Genomic DNA, 19,135 nt, shown 5'->3' on the forward strand with positions numbered 1-19,135 from the left:
AAGATTGCCCAAGGCTGGAGTTATTTCTCCACTTGGCCATCTCCCCACACTTGGCCAGGGCACAACTTTGGGCTTGGAATGAATTACTGCATCCAAGCAGCCACTCCTCGTCATGCCAGTTGTCCAACATCAAGACCGGCTACAGGATGAAATCCGCAGCTTACCCTTCCAAACGAAATGCCACCCTCTCGATGCCGTGCTCTCCAGGGCAGTCACCAACTCAGCCTCTGCCGTGCTTAGCTCAAAGGGATGGCTGAGAGCGTAGCTACGCTGGCTGCCCAGTACAGATTCACCCTGTGTCAGCTTCTCGGGGTTAGTCCAGCAAGTGCTTTCACCTGAAGTGGCCTTTCAAAACAAGAACCACCAGACAACAATAACCAAAGTGTGATCACGTAGACACAAACCTAGAGAAGCACTGAATTTGTGGGGCACAGTGAGCTTGGGGGCAAGGAGAGCTCACGCAGCAGCAGGTCTGCTCTCTGCTCCAGGGGTTCATTTGCCAGAAGGACCCTCCGGCTGTTAGAGAAGAGTATGGCATGATACACCAGGAAACAGTGCCTCCAAGAGAGGGACACAGCCGGGAGGGAGAGAGCTCTGCCCTCGTCACTTCAGTCTGAGCCTCAGACCCACACCTGAGCACAGACCCTCGGCACACGTGCTGCAGTGGTCCCCATCGCCTGGAACGGGGCAGCCTGCTCGAGTGGCTCAGGGTCACTCCTGCTGTTTGGGATAGCAGACTGGGAAACAAACCAACCCGATCCCTTCCACATTTTCCTAGAATGTACTTTCAAGAAAACATTCGGGTTATTTACGTACCAGAGCCACACTTTCAGAGGAAGAGACACCCAGTCAAGTTTCCTGGATCCAGGCCATGCCAGCAGAGTTAAGACTGACGTGCTAGATACCAGCTGAGGGCACTTCATAACAGGCAACTAAACACCCAGAGGTCCATGCCTCCGGAGAAGAAAGCTGCTCTCAAGCCTCAGCCAGGGTTGAGATGAAGGTCAGTGGCACGGGATGACTCTGCCAGAGGTGGTCCCTGTATGGCTTCCGGCAGCCAGGAAGGAGAAACACTGAACCTGCTGTCAGCAAGGGAACGATAACAGCAGGGAGAAGTGCTGTCAAGAAGCTGAAAAAGGGGAGTGCCAAAACTGCTCTCGTTACAGCACCAGTTAACGGAGACCCAGAGTACACACTGCAACTTTCCTCTTCAATACACCTAAGGAAACGGCCATGTTCTCAGCTCTGTCACGGTACAACAGCAAGAGAAAAGTCTCCTTTATCCCCTAACAGCCTTTCAAAGGCCAAAAAGAACCAGAAGTGCTTTTGGAGATAAATTAATGCTCCTGTGGCCAGTGAAGAGGTGGGCAACACCAAAGAAGTGCCTTTAATTTTCAAGTGTCTGCTTTCTATTGTCTTCCAATCATACAAACCTGGTGAAGAGCCAGAAGCTCTCCTGCTTGCTCCAGCTCCGACTATGGGTTAACCCCCAGAAACCAGGGGGGCCCAAACGGCTGCTGCCTTGCACCAACCCACACGTGGGGCTGCCTCAGGGCCCGCTCCCCACCATGCTGCCCGTGGGGCTGCAGCTCCCCGCCACGCTGCCCGTGGGGGCTGCCTCAGGGCCTGCTCCCTGCCACGCTGCCCGCGGGGCTGCCTCAGGGCCCACTCCCTGCCACACTGCCCCCGGGGCTGCCTCAGGGCCTCTGCTCCCCGCGGGGCTGCCTCTCCCCACCACGCTGCCCGCGGGGCTGCCTCTCCGCCTGTCCCCACCTGGGCACCCCGCTGCACAAGGACTGTCCTCTTGCTGACTCCCAGGGAGAAAGCAAAGAGCGGCCAGGACAGCCCTTCCTATGCAAGCGACCGTTCCCCACACACTACGACTAGCGTCTTCAGCACAATCAGCAGACCGAGAATGAATCCAATCTTTCACAGGGATGTGAAGCTGCTCTGTTTCCACCACTGGCCCAGACATCCAGAAGACACAGGATGCCTATGAGGTGACAGCAGCCAAGCTTCATACCAACAAGCCAAAGTCCTGAGATGGTGAAAACAACTTTGCATTGAAGCAGTGGTAAGAAAAAAAGTCCAACTCCCTTTCAGCAACAGAGTCAGTTCTTATTTTTCTGGCTGTAACCAGGACGTACAGTACAGCTGAGGAAACAAAACAGTAACAACTTATTTTGGATACTGTTTTGTAAACAGACGCGTGGCCAGTTATCTAACCGTGGGAACGTTCGTACGGGTAGGCTCGGAGCGGGAGCAGCAGAGCACGCGCAGCATTATTTAACTGCAAGCGTGGAGCAGCTTGCATCATCGCCATCAGTACGTTTCCACGAGCCTGCAACGTCAGCAGCCTGTGCTGCAAGACACTTGGAACAACTTGCGAAGTGCCATCTCCCTTGGGTACCACAGGACTATACCCTCCTACTCTTGCCGCTAACACAGACACAACCAGGAGGATCGTTAGAGGAGGTATTTCTACAGCTAACTGTTAATTACATTAATTGACAAGAGATCTGACTCAACTGCTGGAGAGCCTGGTGCAAGCTGGGCCTCCTGCTCCCCGTAGCAGGGATGCCTTGTCCTTGGGGAAAGGGTGTAACAACAGAAAGGAGTCACCTTACACATGCAGCAGGCCACCACTTTGACGTAACTTACAGCAGGCCAGCCTACTGATTTCAGGCTTCACACCAGGGAGTCTTTACTCTGAGGGCTTCAAAAAGCTGCATCCAGCCTGCTCAGGCACCAAAAGCAGAGACATAATTTACGGTTTCTCTAGGACAGGAAACCAAGCAGGTGGCAGTCTGCAGTACAACTATGAGTATTCTGTTAAATTAAGTACCACCTTTCCTGAGAGCCAGGATCGTACCCAGCTGAAATACAGCGCACCCTCAAACTGCTGTCCGACAGGACACGTGTGTCCGGGACAGTGCACTCTCTCCCCCAGTCCGAGTGACAGTTTTAGAAGTGCTCCCTGTCCAAAATTAAGGAGGAGAGTTCATATGCTCCAGCAGCGCAGAAGGAAATGCCTAGACACAGCAATTCCAGGTGTTCTGAATGAGCCGGTGAATTCAGCACAACAGCATTGCCACACCCGAGCTCTGCGGACGCTCCGGTGTGGATGCACACACCGGCTCAGGGAGTAGGCCAGAACGCACTGGGAAGCTGAGCACCACCAGCCAAACAAAACAGTCCTTCAGTTCATTGTCTTAAAGACCTTTCTCTCTGCTTGCTTCTGCAGCAACCTTGAAGTACGAACACGGTTTAAGGGAAATTTTCACACAGTATGAGTTCACACGGTCACTGGAAGCCTGGCTCTACGGGATTGCTACTGTTTCCAATGGAAGTTGCATTCTCGGAGGTTCTGTCCTTGCCTGTCCAGCCAGATGGCAGGAGCAGCCCTCCTCGCTGCTCCACGCAGCACTCTGAACACAGAGCAGCACAGCAGCACTTCATGCCAGAGGTGGGTCCTGGTAAGCAAGTGATCTTGCAGTTCCCAAGTCCAGGATGTCACCAGAGAATGCTCTCAGGAACCTGACTAACCAGAGAAATTCTTTATGGTTTAATTCAGCACCGCCTCCAGAACAAACAAATCTGCCTTCAGCTTTGGTTCTTGCACATTAGATGCAAGAAGCTCCAAAACATTCAAGTTTTAAGTTTGTCCTGGTTTTGGCTGGGATGGAGCTGATTTTCTTCCCAGTAGCTGCTGTGTTTGGATTTAGTATGGGATTTGGTATGTGAAGAATGTTGCTAACACACTACAAGTTGTCACCAAGAGATGAAGGACTTTCTCAGCTTCCCAGGTGTCACTCGTGTGCAGGTGCAGGAAGCTGGGAGGGTACAGCCAGAACAGCTGACCCAAACTGCCCAAAGAGCGTTCCACGCCACAAATGTCACCCTCAGTATATCAGGGGGTTGGCCAGTGGTCACATCTCCCACTCTTGCTGTCTCTGCTTGGAATAGCTCAAGATCACTCTGGGTTCCACTCCGTGATCACTGCTCAGGACAGGCTGTATTGCTTGTCAGGCAGTGAGAAACTGTGCATCGTCCATTTTGTATATTTCATTATCGCTATATTTTATTAGCATCACCATTATAGATACTATTATATTTTCCTTTGCTGTCCTAGTAAACTGGTTTTATCTCAATCCACAAGTTTTCCTGTCTTTCCAATTCTCTCCTCCATACCTCTCGGGGGGGGGAAGTGTGTGTGTGAGTGAGTGGCTGCGTGGTACTTAATTGCCGACTAGGGTTAAACCACAAAGTTGACACTTCCCTTAGATTTCATACATACATTGCATATCCTCTGTGCATTAGGATCAGAACGGTCACTGATTTCTATTAGGTATCTTCGTGTGAGAGCAATAGAGTGCAAACAGCAATGGCATGGAAAAATAATTGCTTCTGAAGTTTCAGAACCAACAGTCTGGTTGTGGGGGGTGGTAAGCCAGTCTCTGTCCTGCGACGTACTGCTGTCATTTTGACTGTTCAGCCCCTTAACAGAGGGAGGCTCTGTCAGCCTGCACGTACCAGGGAACGAGACAGCAAGCTGAACCCAAGAGCAAGACAGAAGGCACAACTCGAAACTCTGGAGCGAGATGACACTTCAGAACATCCCAAACCACAACTAAGCGCAAGTTCCCTACATTACAATGACCCAGCTGTCCCCCTTTCCATCCCCATTCCACTTCCTGCCAGCAAGCGCTGCAGACGGCTGTGCAGCCTGACACAGCGAGCAACAAGCCCTCGCTGCCTCTGAAGGTAAGAAACACAACCACAGCCCCGCACACAAACAGTTACGTAACTGCACTCTGAGGAGCATGCGCAGAGCTGGAATCACAGCACTTGATCTCCAGCATCTTTGAGAACAATGGCCAGCTCTTCAAGTCCTGGTACCCAGCAGGCTAGCAAGTTCCAACTCAGATGTGTTATTAAGCATCCTGCTTTCTGGAAGTATTTCCCAGCATCAGAAAAATGAGACCTCCTATTCAGCAACTCTGTACTAAGGAAATTCACGCACTTGTTTATCAATGAGACTTCACCATAAAGCCAGCTAAGAAAGTTATTCATAAATTACCCATACGAGGAAAAAGGAACCCTATCTTTAGTTTTTAGATACCGGAACACGCAGAAACTGCGCAGAGACCAGAGTTCCCATCTACACAAGTTCCACTGCAGAATATGCAAAGTTCTCCCCTCAGCAGACACTGCTGGACTATTTCCTTCCTACATTTAAGATTGTAGCTGTGTGAAAACCCCAGCTCTGATCCTCACCGCTTAGAGACGCAGGAAAACAGCAAGCAAAGGACCAGCCCACGGAGCTGAGAACTGCAGTCAGCGCTCCCAGCAAGAGACTCTCCACTGGCAGGCCACCAGCCCTGCTCACTGCACCTCAACGCGTTACACAAGGCGAACTCCAAGTCCACGCAGCCATAAGCGGCCACACTCAATCAATAGCAGCGCCGAGCTTGGCGTGAATCAGCTGCAGTACGGGTGAACAGGCTCGGAGAACCTCAGCACAAGAAGCCAACTGAACAGCATCCACTGCCCCTTCAAACAAGAATGGCTGGTAGCAGCTTGAAGCTGACCGCGCGGAGAGAGCAGACACTGTATGACCGCAGGTCTGCCCATGTCACAGCACAGTGGGCACAGGTATTTCCCACGTCAGCACAGACCAGCTCCCTCCTGTGTGCATTCACTCTCCATGAAAACAAAGGCTCTGGAAAACCCGGGCAAGGGCTTAAACACGAGGGGGACACTCACTGCGGAGGGTATGCGGCCTCTGTGGCCAGGGGTGCAGGTTTTCAAACTTACTGGCTGTTGCAAGCTTCTGGCAGTCCTGGAAGCAGGACTAAGCACCAGCCCGTCGTAACACTGTGGAAGTTAACGGACAGCTCAGCTTCCAGCACTGGGAGCTCAGACCAAGAACTGCATCTGACAGTATTACCCAGCTATGCTTCCCTTCTATCTTTAAAGCTTCTGAGCGTTGCACAAACCACAGTGCAGTGAGCCTGCCAAAAATATGCAAATACCACTGACACAGGAGTGATTCACATCCTTGCAGTGTGTCACTACTGGCTGGACAAGGAGAAAGCAGCCAAGTGCCACCCTTGTCTACTTTGTGTTTGCCCTCCACTCAACACCACGTCAGTAAGCAGTGCTCAGCGTGACTGGAAAGAGCCCAGGCAAGCATGGATACTGGTCCTAACCCCGCTTCTGAGGGGTTAGAAAAGAATGTACACAACTTAGAGCATTTTTTTTTTTTTTTAAAGCAAAGGGAAGGACTCTTACCTCTTGCCACTCACTGACTAGCAGTTACTAAGAGCTGAAGACACAGCAAGAAAAAGAAGTCCTACTCTATCACCCTGAAGGACGGCAGCTTAGCTAGATGGGAACCTGAAGCTGCCAGCTGTTCCTTGGTAACTCACTTTTAGTCATCTACTTATGAGCACCCGACAGCTCTGCATCATCTATTCTTCTCTGCAACAGTTTGAGCACAAATCCGTACTTGTTAGGCTCCATCACTGGGTGATGCTTGCAGGAGCTCTGTTTACCTCTGAACAAGTGTACATGGCCACTGCTGCTACAGGATCAGGCAGCTCTGGTTTCGAAGCCTTTATCAGAGATCACACAAGACAACTTGATTTTCCTCTCCAGGTTCTGGCTTGCAGCATGCAATCTGTTGACTTACGATCTGAACAAGCACTTGGTATCACAACCCTTCGCCAACTGCTGCTGAAAGAATGCCTGAAACTTCACAGTGCTGGAAAGACGCCCAGACAAACTTGTTGCGATTTTCACTACCTTATCTTTCAGGCAGGAATGCCATTTCCCTTAATCTCAGATATATTTTGCAGAGTTATTCTGCAGAAGTTGTCAGGGCCCACTCACTCTTCCCTTTTAAGTTTGGTACTGCTTACCATCCTGTAGCTGACCATCTTCTACAAAGGTATCCTTTAAAACTTGTCTGAATGACAGGTATGTCCCCATATGTCTGAATTTCAGAGAACTCAGCAGAACACCACATGAATTTGCAGGATATTAGGTTTCATGTTTGTGTTCTCATCTTCAGGTACTCAGCTTACCTCGGCTAGCACCTCAGTTTTTCCTTCTGCGAGCGCATTAGGTGTTACAGATGCCAGCCAAGCCAGCCTGAGGGACTCAAGAAACCTGCAAGTACTGAGGGAAGGGGTTTGGCACGGGGGAGGAGGATATCACACCTGCGGGGGTAAAGCGCCTGCAGTGATGTCTGAGGCAGTCAGTGCAGACCTGCAGTGGAAGCAGGTCAGAGGCTGCAGGCCAGGAGCAAGGAAACCCGGTGCACTGGCATTTGCGCAGCACTGCCAGAGGAGGGGGTCTCTGCCCCTCCTGCTGCCCCCTTGCTCCCCAAAGCAGCACAACACTGACCCACTTTTCCTTTGGCTTTGTAACTGCAGCCATGGAAGAACCAAGCAACGCCCAGAGACTGTTCGCTCACGAGAGCCGCTCCCGTTTGGCCCATTCCAGAGCTGGATGACCCCGTTCCTCACCAGTAAGAGTCAGCTGCTAGAAGGAACAGGAAAAGGAGAAGAGCTTCCAGGGTCCCCCCCGGAGAACTTTAATTCAGTCAGGTTCTTCATGTTTGTGAAAGACAAAGGTACAAAAGCAGCCTACACAGCATGTTCTAACAAACTCTGTGTAACGGCTTACTCAGAACCCAGCAGTGGAGCCTACATGGGGGTCAGATTGTCTGCTCTATGACTGGCACTCACATCTACCAAAAGCCATCGCTGGCGTAAGAACAGAGCAACTGAGTGTATCAGATCTTGGACTCACCCACAGAATTACCCCCAGTTAAACCCTTAGGGCACAAACAAGTTTGAGGGACAAGGAACTCCACCAGAGTCTTACTCTGAAAGAATAAGCCGTTTCACAGCAACTTGTTCCTGTAGTAAAGGAATCTGTCGGGTTAACTGTGTTTAGACAAGCCCATGAGTTTAGACAGAAGGACTAGGTTCCTTCTAGAAAGCAATCTATTCATGGCCTTTAATGGAAATCTCCAAATACTTAGGAATTAGCTGTTTTGCTGTATTAAGGGAAACTTCACATTACCCTTCCCATGGATGAGGTAGTCTTCACACTGAAAACCGAGGGATACTAAAGACGCAGCTAAACTTACACACCATGCATAATTTGCTGATGAGCTTGTAACTCTTTTCCTGAACAACATCTGTCTGCAAACTGTAGTCCTAAACAACCGCAATCTTAGACCTTTATGCACTCACTTCCTCCTCCACAGCAACTACAGCGCTGGGCGTCAGAGTCAAGCAGCCTCGCGTGGGCTGCTCCAGAGCCCTCGCTGCAGCCAGGACAGAGTTGACCATGTCAGGAAAGACTTAAAACATTTCCTGCCCTCTATAGTTTTTAACCAATGTTAGTTAAAAAGCAGGTTTTGAGCATCTTTGGCCAGACAGCTAGCTATTTTAAGATCAACAGCGCTACAAATTAACATGATTCAAATGCAACTGGGCTTCCTGTCACATTTTCCGCCTAAACAGGACAATTACCAAGGGTTCCAAGGGAACAGACAGGGTGGAAAACACTTTGTTTTCATGCTACGAGCTGCTCTACCCTTTCGTCTTAAAAATCCCAGCAATCAAGAAAATAAATTAGAAAAAGGAGTCTGTCAGCAAAACTGCTGGAAAACAGTTTTGATCCTTTCAAGAAAACAGCCAGAAATTTCTCACACTGAAAAAGTCAACTTGTTTCAGCTTCCACATTACAGGAAATGTTATCCCTTTTGCCTGAACACGAGGCTGCTCACAACAAGCAAAGCACAAGGGAGAAGATGTACTACCGCGCTCGCCAAGCCAGTACCAGCCCCGGCAGATTACAGCCCAGAGCAGCCCGCGCCAAACTGCGCGGGTGCAGCGCACGGGGTCCCTGCTGAGCAGCGGGGGCCAGTGCCCAGCAGTAGGGGAGCACCCCAGCCTCGCCCCGGAGCTCCGGATACACTCCGTGCACAGGGACGACCTGCATGCTCCCTCCCTAACGACAGAGCAATGCAGACAGAAGAGTTACAGATAGCACGCTTCTGTGATAGCCACGACAAAGCCCCTTTGTCAAAAATGACAAATAATTGGAAAGCATTAGCTACCTGCTTGCCAGGTCACACACTGAAGATCGCCCTGCCTCCCATTAATTAGGAGGAGATTAGTTAATATTTGAGTAGGCCGCTACAGCTCGAGACACAGAATCAAAGTACCCTGTGCCACGCTCTCAACCAAACCCCTGACAAGAAAACGGATAAAGCTGAGGACAAATGCATGGAAGAGATCGTACAGAGCAGAACACGTCCTCACACACGGTCTCTGCAGTGACAAGTCACGGCACTTCAGGAAATAACAAGAAGGTTCCCAGCACTCTGGCAAAGAACAGAATTCAGCCATGACAGGAGCCCAGTTCTCTGCTACGTTAGATCTCCACTGAGCTCATACGCGAGGGCACACGAGTCAAATCCTGTTGGCTTTCATGATCTCATCACACAGCTCGCAGCAGCCCAGCTATCCCATTACGTACTTAAGTACTCCCACAGTGGACACGGCCGTCTCAGAAGTGTTGGAAAGACAAGAGACCCCAAAAGTTCCTCAGACTGCCACCCTGGTGATACAACAGCCTTTCGGACTGGTGTCAGAGCCAGCCAGACGAGCTCAGTACACCTCTTCCCCAGCCAGAAGCAGCACCAAGCCCACCACGCTGCGACTGGAACCCAGCCCACCGGGTACTTGGGTTTTTGGTGTCACAAATGTTTAACAGGGCTCAAGTGACGCGGTGCAGCAATAGCTAGAGATTTTGGGCCTGCGAACATGTATTTACTTATTTAAAGTAAGTGAACTCAACAGCAGACACGGCACTGAAGACAGTTTGGAGAAAGCGATTATGTTACACCTCTTCCCCCACCGCCATCAAAACCAGCCTTAAAATCCAAATTCCCAAAACCAGCCTTAAAATCACAGCTGTGAGTCAGGCTCGTTTCACAGCCCTGCATCCTCCCCAAAACCTGCTGAGCTGTTCTGCTTTCTCCTCCCAGGTATCGATTCCCGGGATGGGCTGAGGGGGACATTAACCACTGCCTCCCAGCCACTTTTCCGTGATGCCCTAGCTTGTGACATCACAATTGTCTCCATGGCAACATAGCAACACAACTGAATCCGAACAGGAGGAGGCCAATTAGAACAAGAAAGCTCTTTTGTGGTGGGAATTACAGTAATTGACAGAAATGAGAGGAGCTGTTACAGAGGGAATATCATTCCGACAATAAAAGCCTTGCTTGTAGTTTGCCAGGTGAGCCCCAAACCCCCAAATCATGGCTAAGCACAAAACCCCTCCTAGACTGGAAAACCCACAATCTCATTAGCTTCTTTCCCAGCTCGAAAGAACACCGAGCTCAGCCGGGATCAGACAGATCATTTTTCCTCTCCCTTCACATCAGGCTCTCCTTTCCACTGTAGCCTGCCCACACGCTCAGGAGGCTTCGCAGCCATCACGCTCAAGCGAAGCCTCCCGCGTGCTTTTCCTCTTGCCACCATTAGCGTGCACGCGGGCATGTGGGGGAGCGTGCAAAAGAAACCAACCCAAGGCTGCCAAGCCACGGTGACTCGCACCAGCTAAGACTGCGCCTTCAGGGACGGAGCACGCTCAGGATTTGAAATTGATGATGTGAACAAGACCTGGGCCCTCCCGGTATCTGCATCGTGCTGTTTTCAGCCTCCAGACCAGTAAGACGCAGGAGCAATTTCTGCTAGCCTAGGTGCTGCTGGGGGCAGCTAAGCCAGCCCTCCCTCCCTGACCGGTCTCCGTCCTGCAGCACAGGCTCCTCAGGAAGCGCTTGCTGCAGTCCCAGAGATGCGGCCACCGCTGCACTGCTCCGGAGTGGCCGGGAGCAACACGAAGCTGGCAGGAAGTCCCCAGAGCAGAGCAGCTGTTTGGAGCGCATCACAACCAGGCTGTAAGCCTCAGGCACCTCTGCGCTGTCTGCAGATTCAGCCCGCTGCATGCTAGCTACATTCAGAAGTATCTTTACAGTGTTTTTCTTTTCTTGAGCAAGCCTAAATGCTGCGGCAGTCCATGAATAAACTTAGGGTACGCTTTCCAAGAAAGCAAGCTTGGAGGTGTACAGCACAAAGTCAGGTCACCTGGAGCGAGGAGAGCTGCACCCAGCACCGCGGCTTGAGCTCAGCGACACCCAACACGCTCATGACCGGTGGTGAAACCTCCAAGGGTAACGCTGCTTCCCAGAGCCGTGGCGAGCAGACCTGTTCCATTCCTCTCCTGCAACTGAGAGGAGAGGAACAGTTCCTCTTGGCACAGGAAAGAGAGCGCAGTCCCTAGTACTGACAAGCCCGTGGCACGCAGAGGCTGGGCAGTAATTGGGTTAGCAGCTGTTTGGTGGTAAGGGGCACAGCTGGCTAAAACTAAACTGAGCCAGCTTTAGAAAGCGCTGCTGAAAAGCATCACACCACAAGAGTTAGCATACAAAGGATTTAACAGGTACCCTCAACAACAACTGCGGCAGAAGCAGTTCTCATAATCCATCCGAGTGGGAGTCTTTGTACACAACACTTGCTAGCTCCCACGTCATTCTGGTAGGGTTGTTTCGCACGCAGCAGCAGGATTGGAGCGAAGGCATCAGCAGCGCCAGGATTCACCCAGCCAGTAACGGCGAGCCATCCGGGGGCACGCTGCTGAGAAACGGGACTTCCTCCAGCCACTGTCACCTGTGACCACAGCTGGAAGCGCACATTCCTGCACACTTCCACCCGCAGGGCAGCACCCGAGCAGCCCTGGTTTTCACAAGCTGAAGTTCCACCCTTCAAAAAGGTTTGAGTTCATCCCAGCCCCAGTGTTCCCAGGATGCAGACTGTTCACCCAGAACTGCAATCCCACCCACCCGCTGTCTGAACACACACCACCACCCGCAGCCACAGCATGTTTGCTCACCCAGCAAGAACTAGAAGGCAGCAGAGCACATGAGATTAGGAATGAACCAGGCCTCGCAGCAGTAGAAAAAGACACCAGCTACAGAGGGGAAAGAAACCTGAGAGAAGCAGAAATGATGGCTTCAGAAATAACCAGCCTCTGAAGTTATTTTTAGAGCTGTCTCCTCCAGCACCCAAGATATTCAGAGCCGTTGAAAAAAATAAATCAAAGTAAGTGCACAAATAGCAGTGCCAGAAGAAAGCAGACAGTGCTTCAAAGTTTACTGCTGTCACAACACCAGCAGCCTAAGTGAGTGGCCCAGTTCTGTCCTTTGACTTGAGCAGGCCTCATTAGTCTGCGCTCTGCTTTGCTCTCCCACAGCAAGCGCGCAGGAACCCCACCAGCTCACTGGAGCCAGGCCACACGTGTGTGGGGTAAATCGCAAGTGCTGCTCCGTACCCGGGGCCTGCAGCAGGACGGCTGTCAGTCTGCACAGCACCTTAACGGGGGACAGAGACAGACACGGACTTTCATCCTTGCTTTTTAAAGCTCGCTGTGATTTAACATCCCAGATGACAGCCTAGGGAGAGGTTCCTCGGCAGGCTCGACAGCCCGCTGCCTTCCCGGCTCAGCCCCTCCCCAGAGGGCCGGGTGAGGAGAGGCGAGGCCCGGCACACGCCCTGCCCACGCCTGACGCCAGCGGAACTCAGGGGAGCGCGGACCGGGCTCCAGCCCAGAGGGGCTGCGGAGGTCGGCGCAAGCGCCCTGAGCTTCAGTAACCGGAAAAACCGGCAAGGGCCGAGGCCGGGGCGGCTCTGGGTCAGCGCTGCCCGCCGCCCGGGGAGGCGGCCCCGGCCCGGCCCCACCGGAGCAGGCCCCGGCCCCGGCTCCCCGCCCAGCCGCTTACCTCGCCCTACGGCCTGCTGCAAAGAGCGGCGGCCGGAAAGCGCGGGCGGCGCGCGGGAGCCGGGGGTCCGGGCCTGCTCCGGAGGAGGCCCCGCGGCCGGGCCCGCGCCCTCCGCACCGCGCCGGAGCCCCGCAGCGCCGCCCCGCCCCCGAGCCATCCCCAGCGCTTCGGCCGAGGCCGCGGGAGCAGCCGGCTCGGAAGAACCCCCGGGGAGGCCTTTCGGGGCAGCTTCAGCCCGCGGCTGCGGGGACGGGGGGCTCCTGCGCGGGGCCGCCCATGGCCCCCGCCTGCTCCAAACGCGCGGCCTCCCTTTTCTCTCTGAAGGTGCAGATCGCTGCGCTCGGGGTGCCACGCTCACGCTGTCCCCCTGAAGCGCAAAAAAAAAAAGGAGTTAAAGCATCGCAGGGATGAGCAGCCCAAAATTGGGGGCACCTCCCAGCCGGCGCCCGCGCGGTGACCATGGGGGCCAGGTGAAGCGCAGGCCTGTCACAGACAAGCGCACCCACAACTGCGCAGTTTGCGCAGCTGACAGGGACAGCGTTTGCACCAGCAGTTACACAGACACCCACACAAGCTTTTTGTGTTTCCCTTCCCCCAAAGGGCTGATTTCCCCCGAGCAGCCCGGTTCGGTATTCGACCTGAGCACCAACGACTGCCGTGAGAGCAGCGCCCCGAGAGCCTGCTTTGGCAGCCTCCTCTTCGCAACCCGGAGCATTTTGCAGCACTCATCTCCAGTCAGCACGTTAACAGAGCAGCGATAAAAGCTAATGCACGGCGCAACACCACTATTAGCGGCGGCAGCCTCCGGAACGCCCGAGAAGATTGCAGGGTGACAGTGAGATGCAGACGTTGGAGCCTGGTGCCAAGTGCAAAGGCCAACAGCAGCACCAAGGCACCAGGCTGCTGGTGAGCAGACCTCTGCCCCTGGGATTCCCCTGCTCCAGGCCTTGCTCTCCGCACACTGCAGACTTGAGGGTCACAAACTCTGTGCTTTTGAATCCAAGTAGCTACTTTGTCCAGGACTGGAGCTCAGGAGGTGCAAGCACTGTCCACCACCCTTTTCCTTCCAAGGGATCAGAATAAGCAGCTGTCCAGGCACTGGGAAAAGCTCTCCAGCTCTGCTCTACAAGTACCCATCTCCCCAAATCCACCTCTTCTCTGGAAAGTCCCAGTCCACGCTGGGCATTACATCAGCTCCCCACTGCCAGGAAGCTTGCTTTGCTCAGTGTAGCAGCACTAAGAGGCCAGAATTCCCAGCCCGGGAGTGCTGCTGGAGTGGCGGGTCAGACAAGAAAGCGCTGGTAGCTGTTCAATAGAGCGCACCAAAGCCTGGAAGAGTTCCTGGACAGAAACGTCATGACTCAGGACACCGGTTTGAGCCAAGCTGAGAGGCTGGGAAAAGTCTCAGGGTTCAAACAAGGAAAGCTTCCCAACAAAGTTACTCAAGTGACCTTACAAGAGGCAAGGGAGAGCAGCTCTACAACAGCGTGCTGGCTCACGAGCTGCCCTGACGCAGGCTGCTCTCCACAAGAGCGGCACTGACTGCTCTGGCAGCAGCACAGCTCCTAACAGGAGCTTCCAGGATGCCCCTGCAGGACAACTCCACGGCAGCTTTTGGGACACCTTCTCTAGCTTCAGGCACAGAGAGCTGTCTACGTGAAAGGGCTAAGAGGGATGTAATGTCCATGCTTTAGCTTCCCAAGTTTAACTTTCGATTTAATGCAGCTGTAGACACGCCCACCACGGGTGGAAGCCTTCGGCCTGGAGATCCCTCCTGAGCACAGCAAACGCCCTGCTGGGGCTCTGTTCAGTGAGCTCCTCCACCACTCCCGGAATATCAAAAACAAGACAAATAATTCTTACAAGTTTGACTAATCTGATGACAACAACTTGCAATAAAAATTCCCTTTTATCAACTCTTAAATACCTTTCAGGTTCATCAAGCATCACCCTGCACCACGACAGCGCAACGGTGGAAAGGCATATGCAACTTCTCATCTTCGCTTTAATGCCACCTCTGACAGACTCGCACCACAAGCAAGAATTTACCTTTGAAACATTCACCGCTCCAGTTTCTTGGCCAGCTTCAAACCGGAGAGACAAGACGGTAGCTTAAGCTTTGATCTCCTAGAACTGGGTTCAGAAGAAAAGATCATTGCAGTGAAACCGGGATGTCTTAACGAGGAGTACTAAATAAGATACCCAAGACTGACAGTCAGCCTGTCCTTGCTGTCAATACGAGTGCTAATGCTTAAAGTGTACGCATCCTCACCCTGCTCCCCTTTGAGCACTGCTGGCTGATACAGCAAGCTACAGCCTGGCTCAGGTGAGTCCCTACGAGAAACGCCGTTTTCATTTTCTTGGTGTTGCCAGAAGAGCTGACAAACTGAGCCCCACAGACCCTGCCCAGCAGCGCGGGTAACCAAGTTCCTGTGCGCGGTGTCTGCTAAGACGAAGCAGCAGCGGGCAGGCTGCAGAACTCGCGCGGGTATCGCACACCCTCCTTGTATCCCCCTCCGTGCCTTTACCGGCCATTTCACAGGGCAAGACCAAGCCCATCACCAAGAACCCCAGGGGGAGCAGGAGGAAACTGGAACTCAGCTGTCATCCTTCACAATATTTAAATGCTGCAAGGAAATTTGGCAAGAGGCCTGGCAGTGCATAACCCACAGTCTTGTCCTCTACAGAAGTGGAACAGAATCTCTGATCCTGGGGGACCATTACTTCCCCCAGGACTGCTGGTCACCTGTCCTCGGGAGCAGGCCAGCAGCCCACGCTGCAGCACGCAGATGCTGGCGCTGCCCTCCCTTACGCTGCCCATAAAATCAGAGACCAGACTCACACAGGCAGATGCGCCCGAGCAGCTACCTCACTGTTGTCACTGGAAATGGCAGATGCGTTTGAAATGGTGCCTTTTGGATTTAGAAGCCAGGCTCTGGCAGAGCAGAGACGTGAAGCACAGGGCTAAAGCCCAGTCAGGACATCAGGCTGTTGTTCCCCGCACCCACTGCTGCTCCGGGGGACAGAAGGATGACTTAGCGCACTGATCTTCACCAGAGGGCTGGCAATTCATTAATTTTGCAAGACAAATTGAAGCGGACAGAATTTCCACTCTCCTCATTAACTAGCCCATCTGCACAAAATTTAACTTCCACTTGTTTAAAGGTAGCTTAGGCAGAAAACCCTGCTGTCACTCTGTCCCCCGCCTCTCCCTCTCTCCAGGTGACAGGCTGGCACAGAGACCGGAGAAACTCAGTTCTTTGACGAGCTCTTCCAGAGGGACCTGAGTTCACCGTTCTCATCCCCAAAGCCCAGCTACAGCCTTCACAGAACTTCATCCGGCAGCCTGGACTCTAATCGCCTTTCAAAGCAAATAGCAATCATACTTAGTATTCCTCCCCTCCCTTTGTAAATCTGCCCCGATAGGAAACACACTGACAACTTTTCACTGCAGAAATTAAAGTGGATTTTTCTTGAACAAGGCCACCCACCTGCACAGCCTTAATCCTTCCCGCTCACATATGTTACCGTAACTTGCACTGCACTGAATCCAATTATGCCTCCTCAATCCATTAAAAAATATTTGAGGCTGTTGCGCAGGTTGCACAGAGCAAAACTATCAGCTGAGGAGACAAAAGCAAGCCCTGCTGCAGTGTGGCTTCGCAGCCGTACTTCTGCAGGCAGGCGTGTAGCGCGTTATCAGGAAAATTCAGTCACAGAGCAACTTTTACAGGGTCCGGCGAATAGCTCACCCCAAACTACGTGAGGCTGGGCACAAACAACAGGAAAATCTATGCAGGAGACAAGAACTGACAGACAGTTATTTGTAGGTGCCCGGCAGTTATTAGTTATCCATTAAAAGCGTTTGAAATTACATTGCTCTGGCAGCATGCACAGCTAAGAGCGAGCTCACGGAACAGCAGGGCTCCCACGCGCTGCACATCGGGCTGGTGCAGCAGCACAGCCCCCTTGAGCTAAGTAGTCAGGGGTGTCCAAAATCTGAACTGCATGCACCGAGTAAGCAACTGAGTACCCAGCTGCTGACACACATAGCTGCGAAGCGCAATGCAAGCTCGCCCCAGCAGCTGACAATGCCTGGCCCTTCGGCGAAGAGGGCCGGGACACCAGCTACGGCCGATCCAGATCCAATGAGGTACCTGCTGGCCTCGGCGCGCTCCCTGGCTCACCAAATCCCATCGTATTCTCCAGTCAATCCGCACACAACTGAAATCAAGTTCTTCCATTACCACCTCTGCTGACGAGGGTCTGGCGGGGGCTGCACAGGGTCATCTTGTCCTTTCAAAACCGCACACTGCACAGTGGCTGCAGCTCAGCACGGCAGGGGCCAACTCTCAGAGCCCAGGGCCTTCAGCTACACTAGGAATACTCACACTGCCGCGACAGAAGTGGAACAGAAGCAGTGAGCTACAGATGCAAAAATAGCACAGAGCAGCTTAGCACCTGCACCTTAAAGAGTTATCTTTAGGTTTCCCATGACTGCAACGTGTCAGACAAATTCTGCAGGAACCCTCTTCCGAATACCTGGGTACCACTGCAGAGTGCGCACACCTGTTACCTTAATCTGGCAGACCAGCAGGCTGGATTTGATCACTAGTTAGGCTCACTTTTCTCCACACGCTCAAGAATGTGTAACTTCACAGCACCAAATTCCTGTTGGAAGAGCAATTACCAGCTAAATAATTTGGACCCTCCAGAGTCGAGTCTGCCAACTTACACGAGTTGGCAATCTGGCTTGTTATCATCCCACATGATTGGAATTTATTTTAGGATCCAATACCACATGCTGTGGGCTTTTTTTTTTTTCCCCCCTTTTTCTTTTTATCCTCCCTCAAGTGGCAAGTTACAGCCTGGGAGTCAGAGAGCCTAATTCCATTCCTGTCTCAAACACATTTCCCGCACGACCTGTGGACAAGGTCTGTACCTTTGCAGAACAGGTAACGTCAGTGCTACCAACAGCATCCTGGGCAGAATCCTCCTTCCTGGACCTCTTAACAAAGACTGGGGTAGAAATTGAGAGCTATTCATCTACTGCTCAAAACCCACCCTAACACCCCCACGCTCCGGCACAGCAGTCCCACACCTGAGCCGTGCCTGCAGTTAAATCCGGCCCGACCCCCTGGACAGGGCAGGGGGCTCCAGCACCACGCAGCCTCAGCCGGGACTTTAAATAAATAAATAAAGATAAAAGAGATTTTCCAAAGCCTGCTCCGGCCAGGAGGTGCCGGCTCGCCACGCCGCTGAACATCAGCCCACAGCAGCAACCGCCGCGGGTGCCTCGCCCAGACAATGCCCTCTGCTCGGGCGGAGGAAGGGGCCAGGCGCGCCCTCGGGAAAGGGGCCGCTGTCCCCGGGGGAGCGCACACTCGCTGCACCTCCGCCGGCCCCTCGGGGCTCCTTCAGAGCCGGCCCGACCCGCCCGGCCCCGCTTCCCTGCGGGGGGACGCGGACGGCCTCCCCCACCCCCGCGGAACCCCCGCAGCGCAGGCGGCACGCGTGGGCGGACAGGGCACCCCCCCCCCCCCCAGGCGGGGACGGGCGCGGGGGCAGCAGCAGCCCTCCCGCCGCGGCCACGCGCGGCCCCGCGGAGGGGCGGGACGCGCGTGGAAAGCGGCAGCGGCACCTGCGATCGCGGCGGGGCGGCGGGCCCGGCAAGCGGCGGCGGCAGCGGCAGCACAGGCAGGGCAGGGCGCGGCAGCCCCGCCGCGGAGCCATGCAGGGCCCGGCCCCCCGCCCGCCCGCCCGCCCGGGCACTCACTCACATCGCTTGAGGAGCTCCAGACACAAAGCCATGGGGGACACAAAGGAGGGGCGGAGGGGGCCGCAGACACACGGGGAGGGCCGCGGGCGCTGGGCCCCGCGCGGGGCGGACGGGCCGGGCCCGGTGCGGGGAGGGCGGGCCGCGGGCCGGGGCCGCGCCGGCCGGAGGAGGGAGGAGACGCGCGGAGCCGGATCCGCCGCCGCCACCGCCGCACTCACCGCGCCCGCCCGCCGCTCCGGCTGCGCGCCGCGGGCGGGGCCGCGCCTTAAACCTCCGCCCCGCCCCGCGCGTCACCGCCCCGCCCCGCGCACGCGCGGCCCTCCCACAGGCGCGGCCCTGCTACCCCCGGCGCTGCCCGCCGGCCTGGGTCCCTCGGCGGAGCAGGGCGCGCCCGGAGCGGTGGCCGCGGCCCCGCCGTGCGGAGGCGGCCGTGCCGTTCCCGCACCGGGAGCGCCGAACGCTGCTGAACAAAGCGGGCGCCGCTCCCA

General features: G+C 54.2%; 1 protein-coding gene across 9 annotated transcripts in view; it reads right to left on the reverse strand.

The window, feature by feature from the left end:
* Positions 1 to 19,135, reverse strand: part of DLGAP4 (DLG associated protein 4) — a 163,514-nt gene that overhangs the window by 26,853 nt on the left and 117,526 nt on the right. Inside the window, exon 1 of one of the 9 annotated variants that reach the window (XM_086760947.1) lies at positions 18,649 to 18,878. The exons of 7 other annotated variants lie outside the window; for them this stretch is intronic. In XM_086760947.1, the coding sequence (XP_086617073.1) occupies positions 18,649 to 18,679 (31 nt within the window). In that variant the 5' untranslated portion in view covers positions 18,680 to 18,878. Of the gene's footprint in view, positions 1 to 17,025; positions 17,081 to 18,648; positions 18,879 to 19,135 lie in introns of those variants that run through there. One more of the 9 variants, XM_086760946.1, reaches the window with a different exon arrangement.

This window comes from Chlamydotis macqueenii, chromosome 16 (assembly GCF_036417535.1).
Source record: "Chlamydotis macqueenii isolate bChlMac1 chromosome 16, bChlMac1.mat, whole genome shotgun sequence".
NCBI lineage: Eukaryota > Metazoa > Chordata > Aves > Otidiformes > Otididae > Chlamydotis > Chlamydotis macqueenii.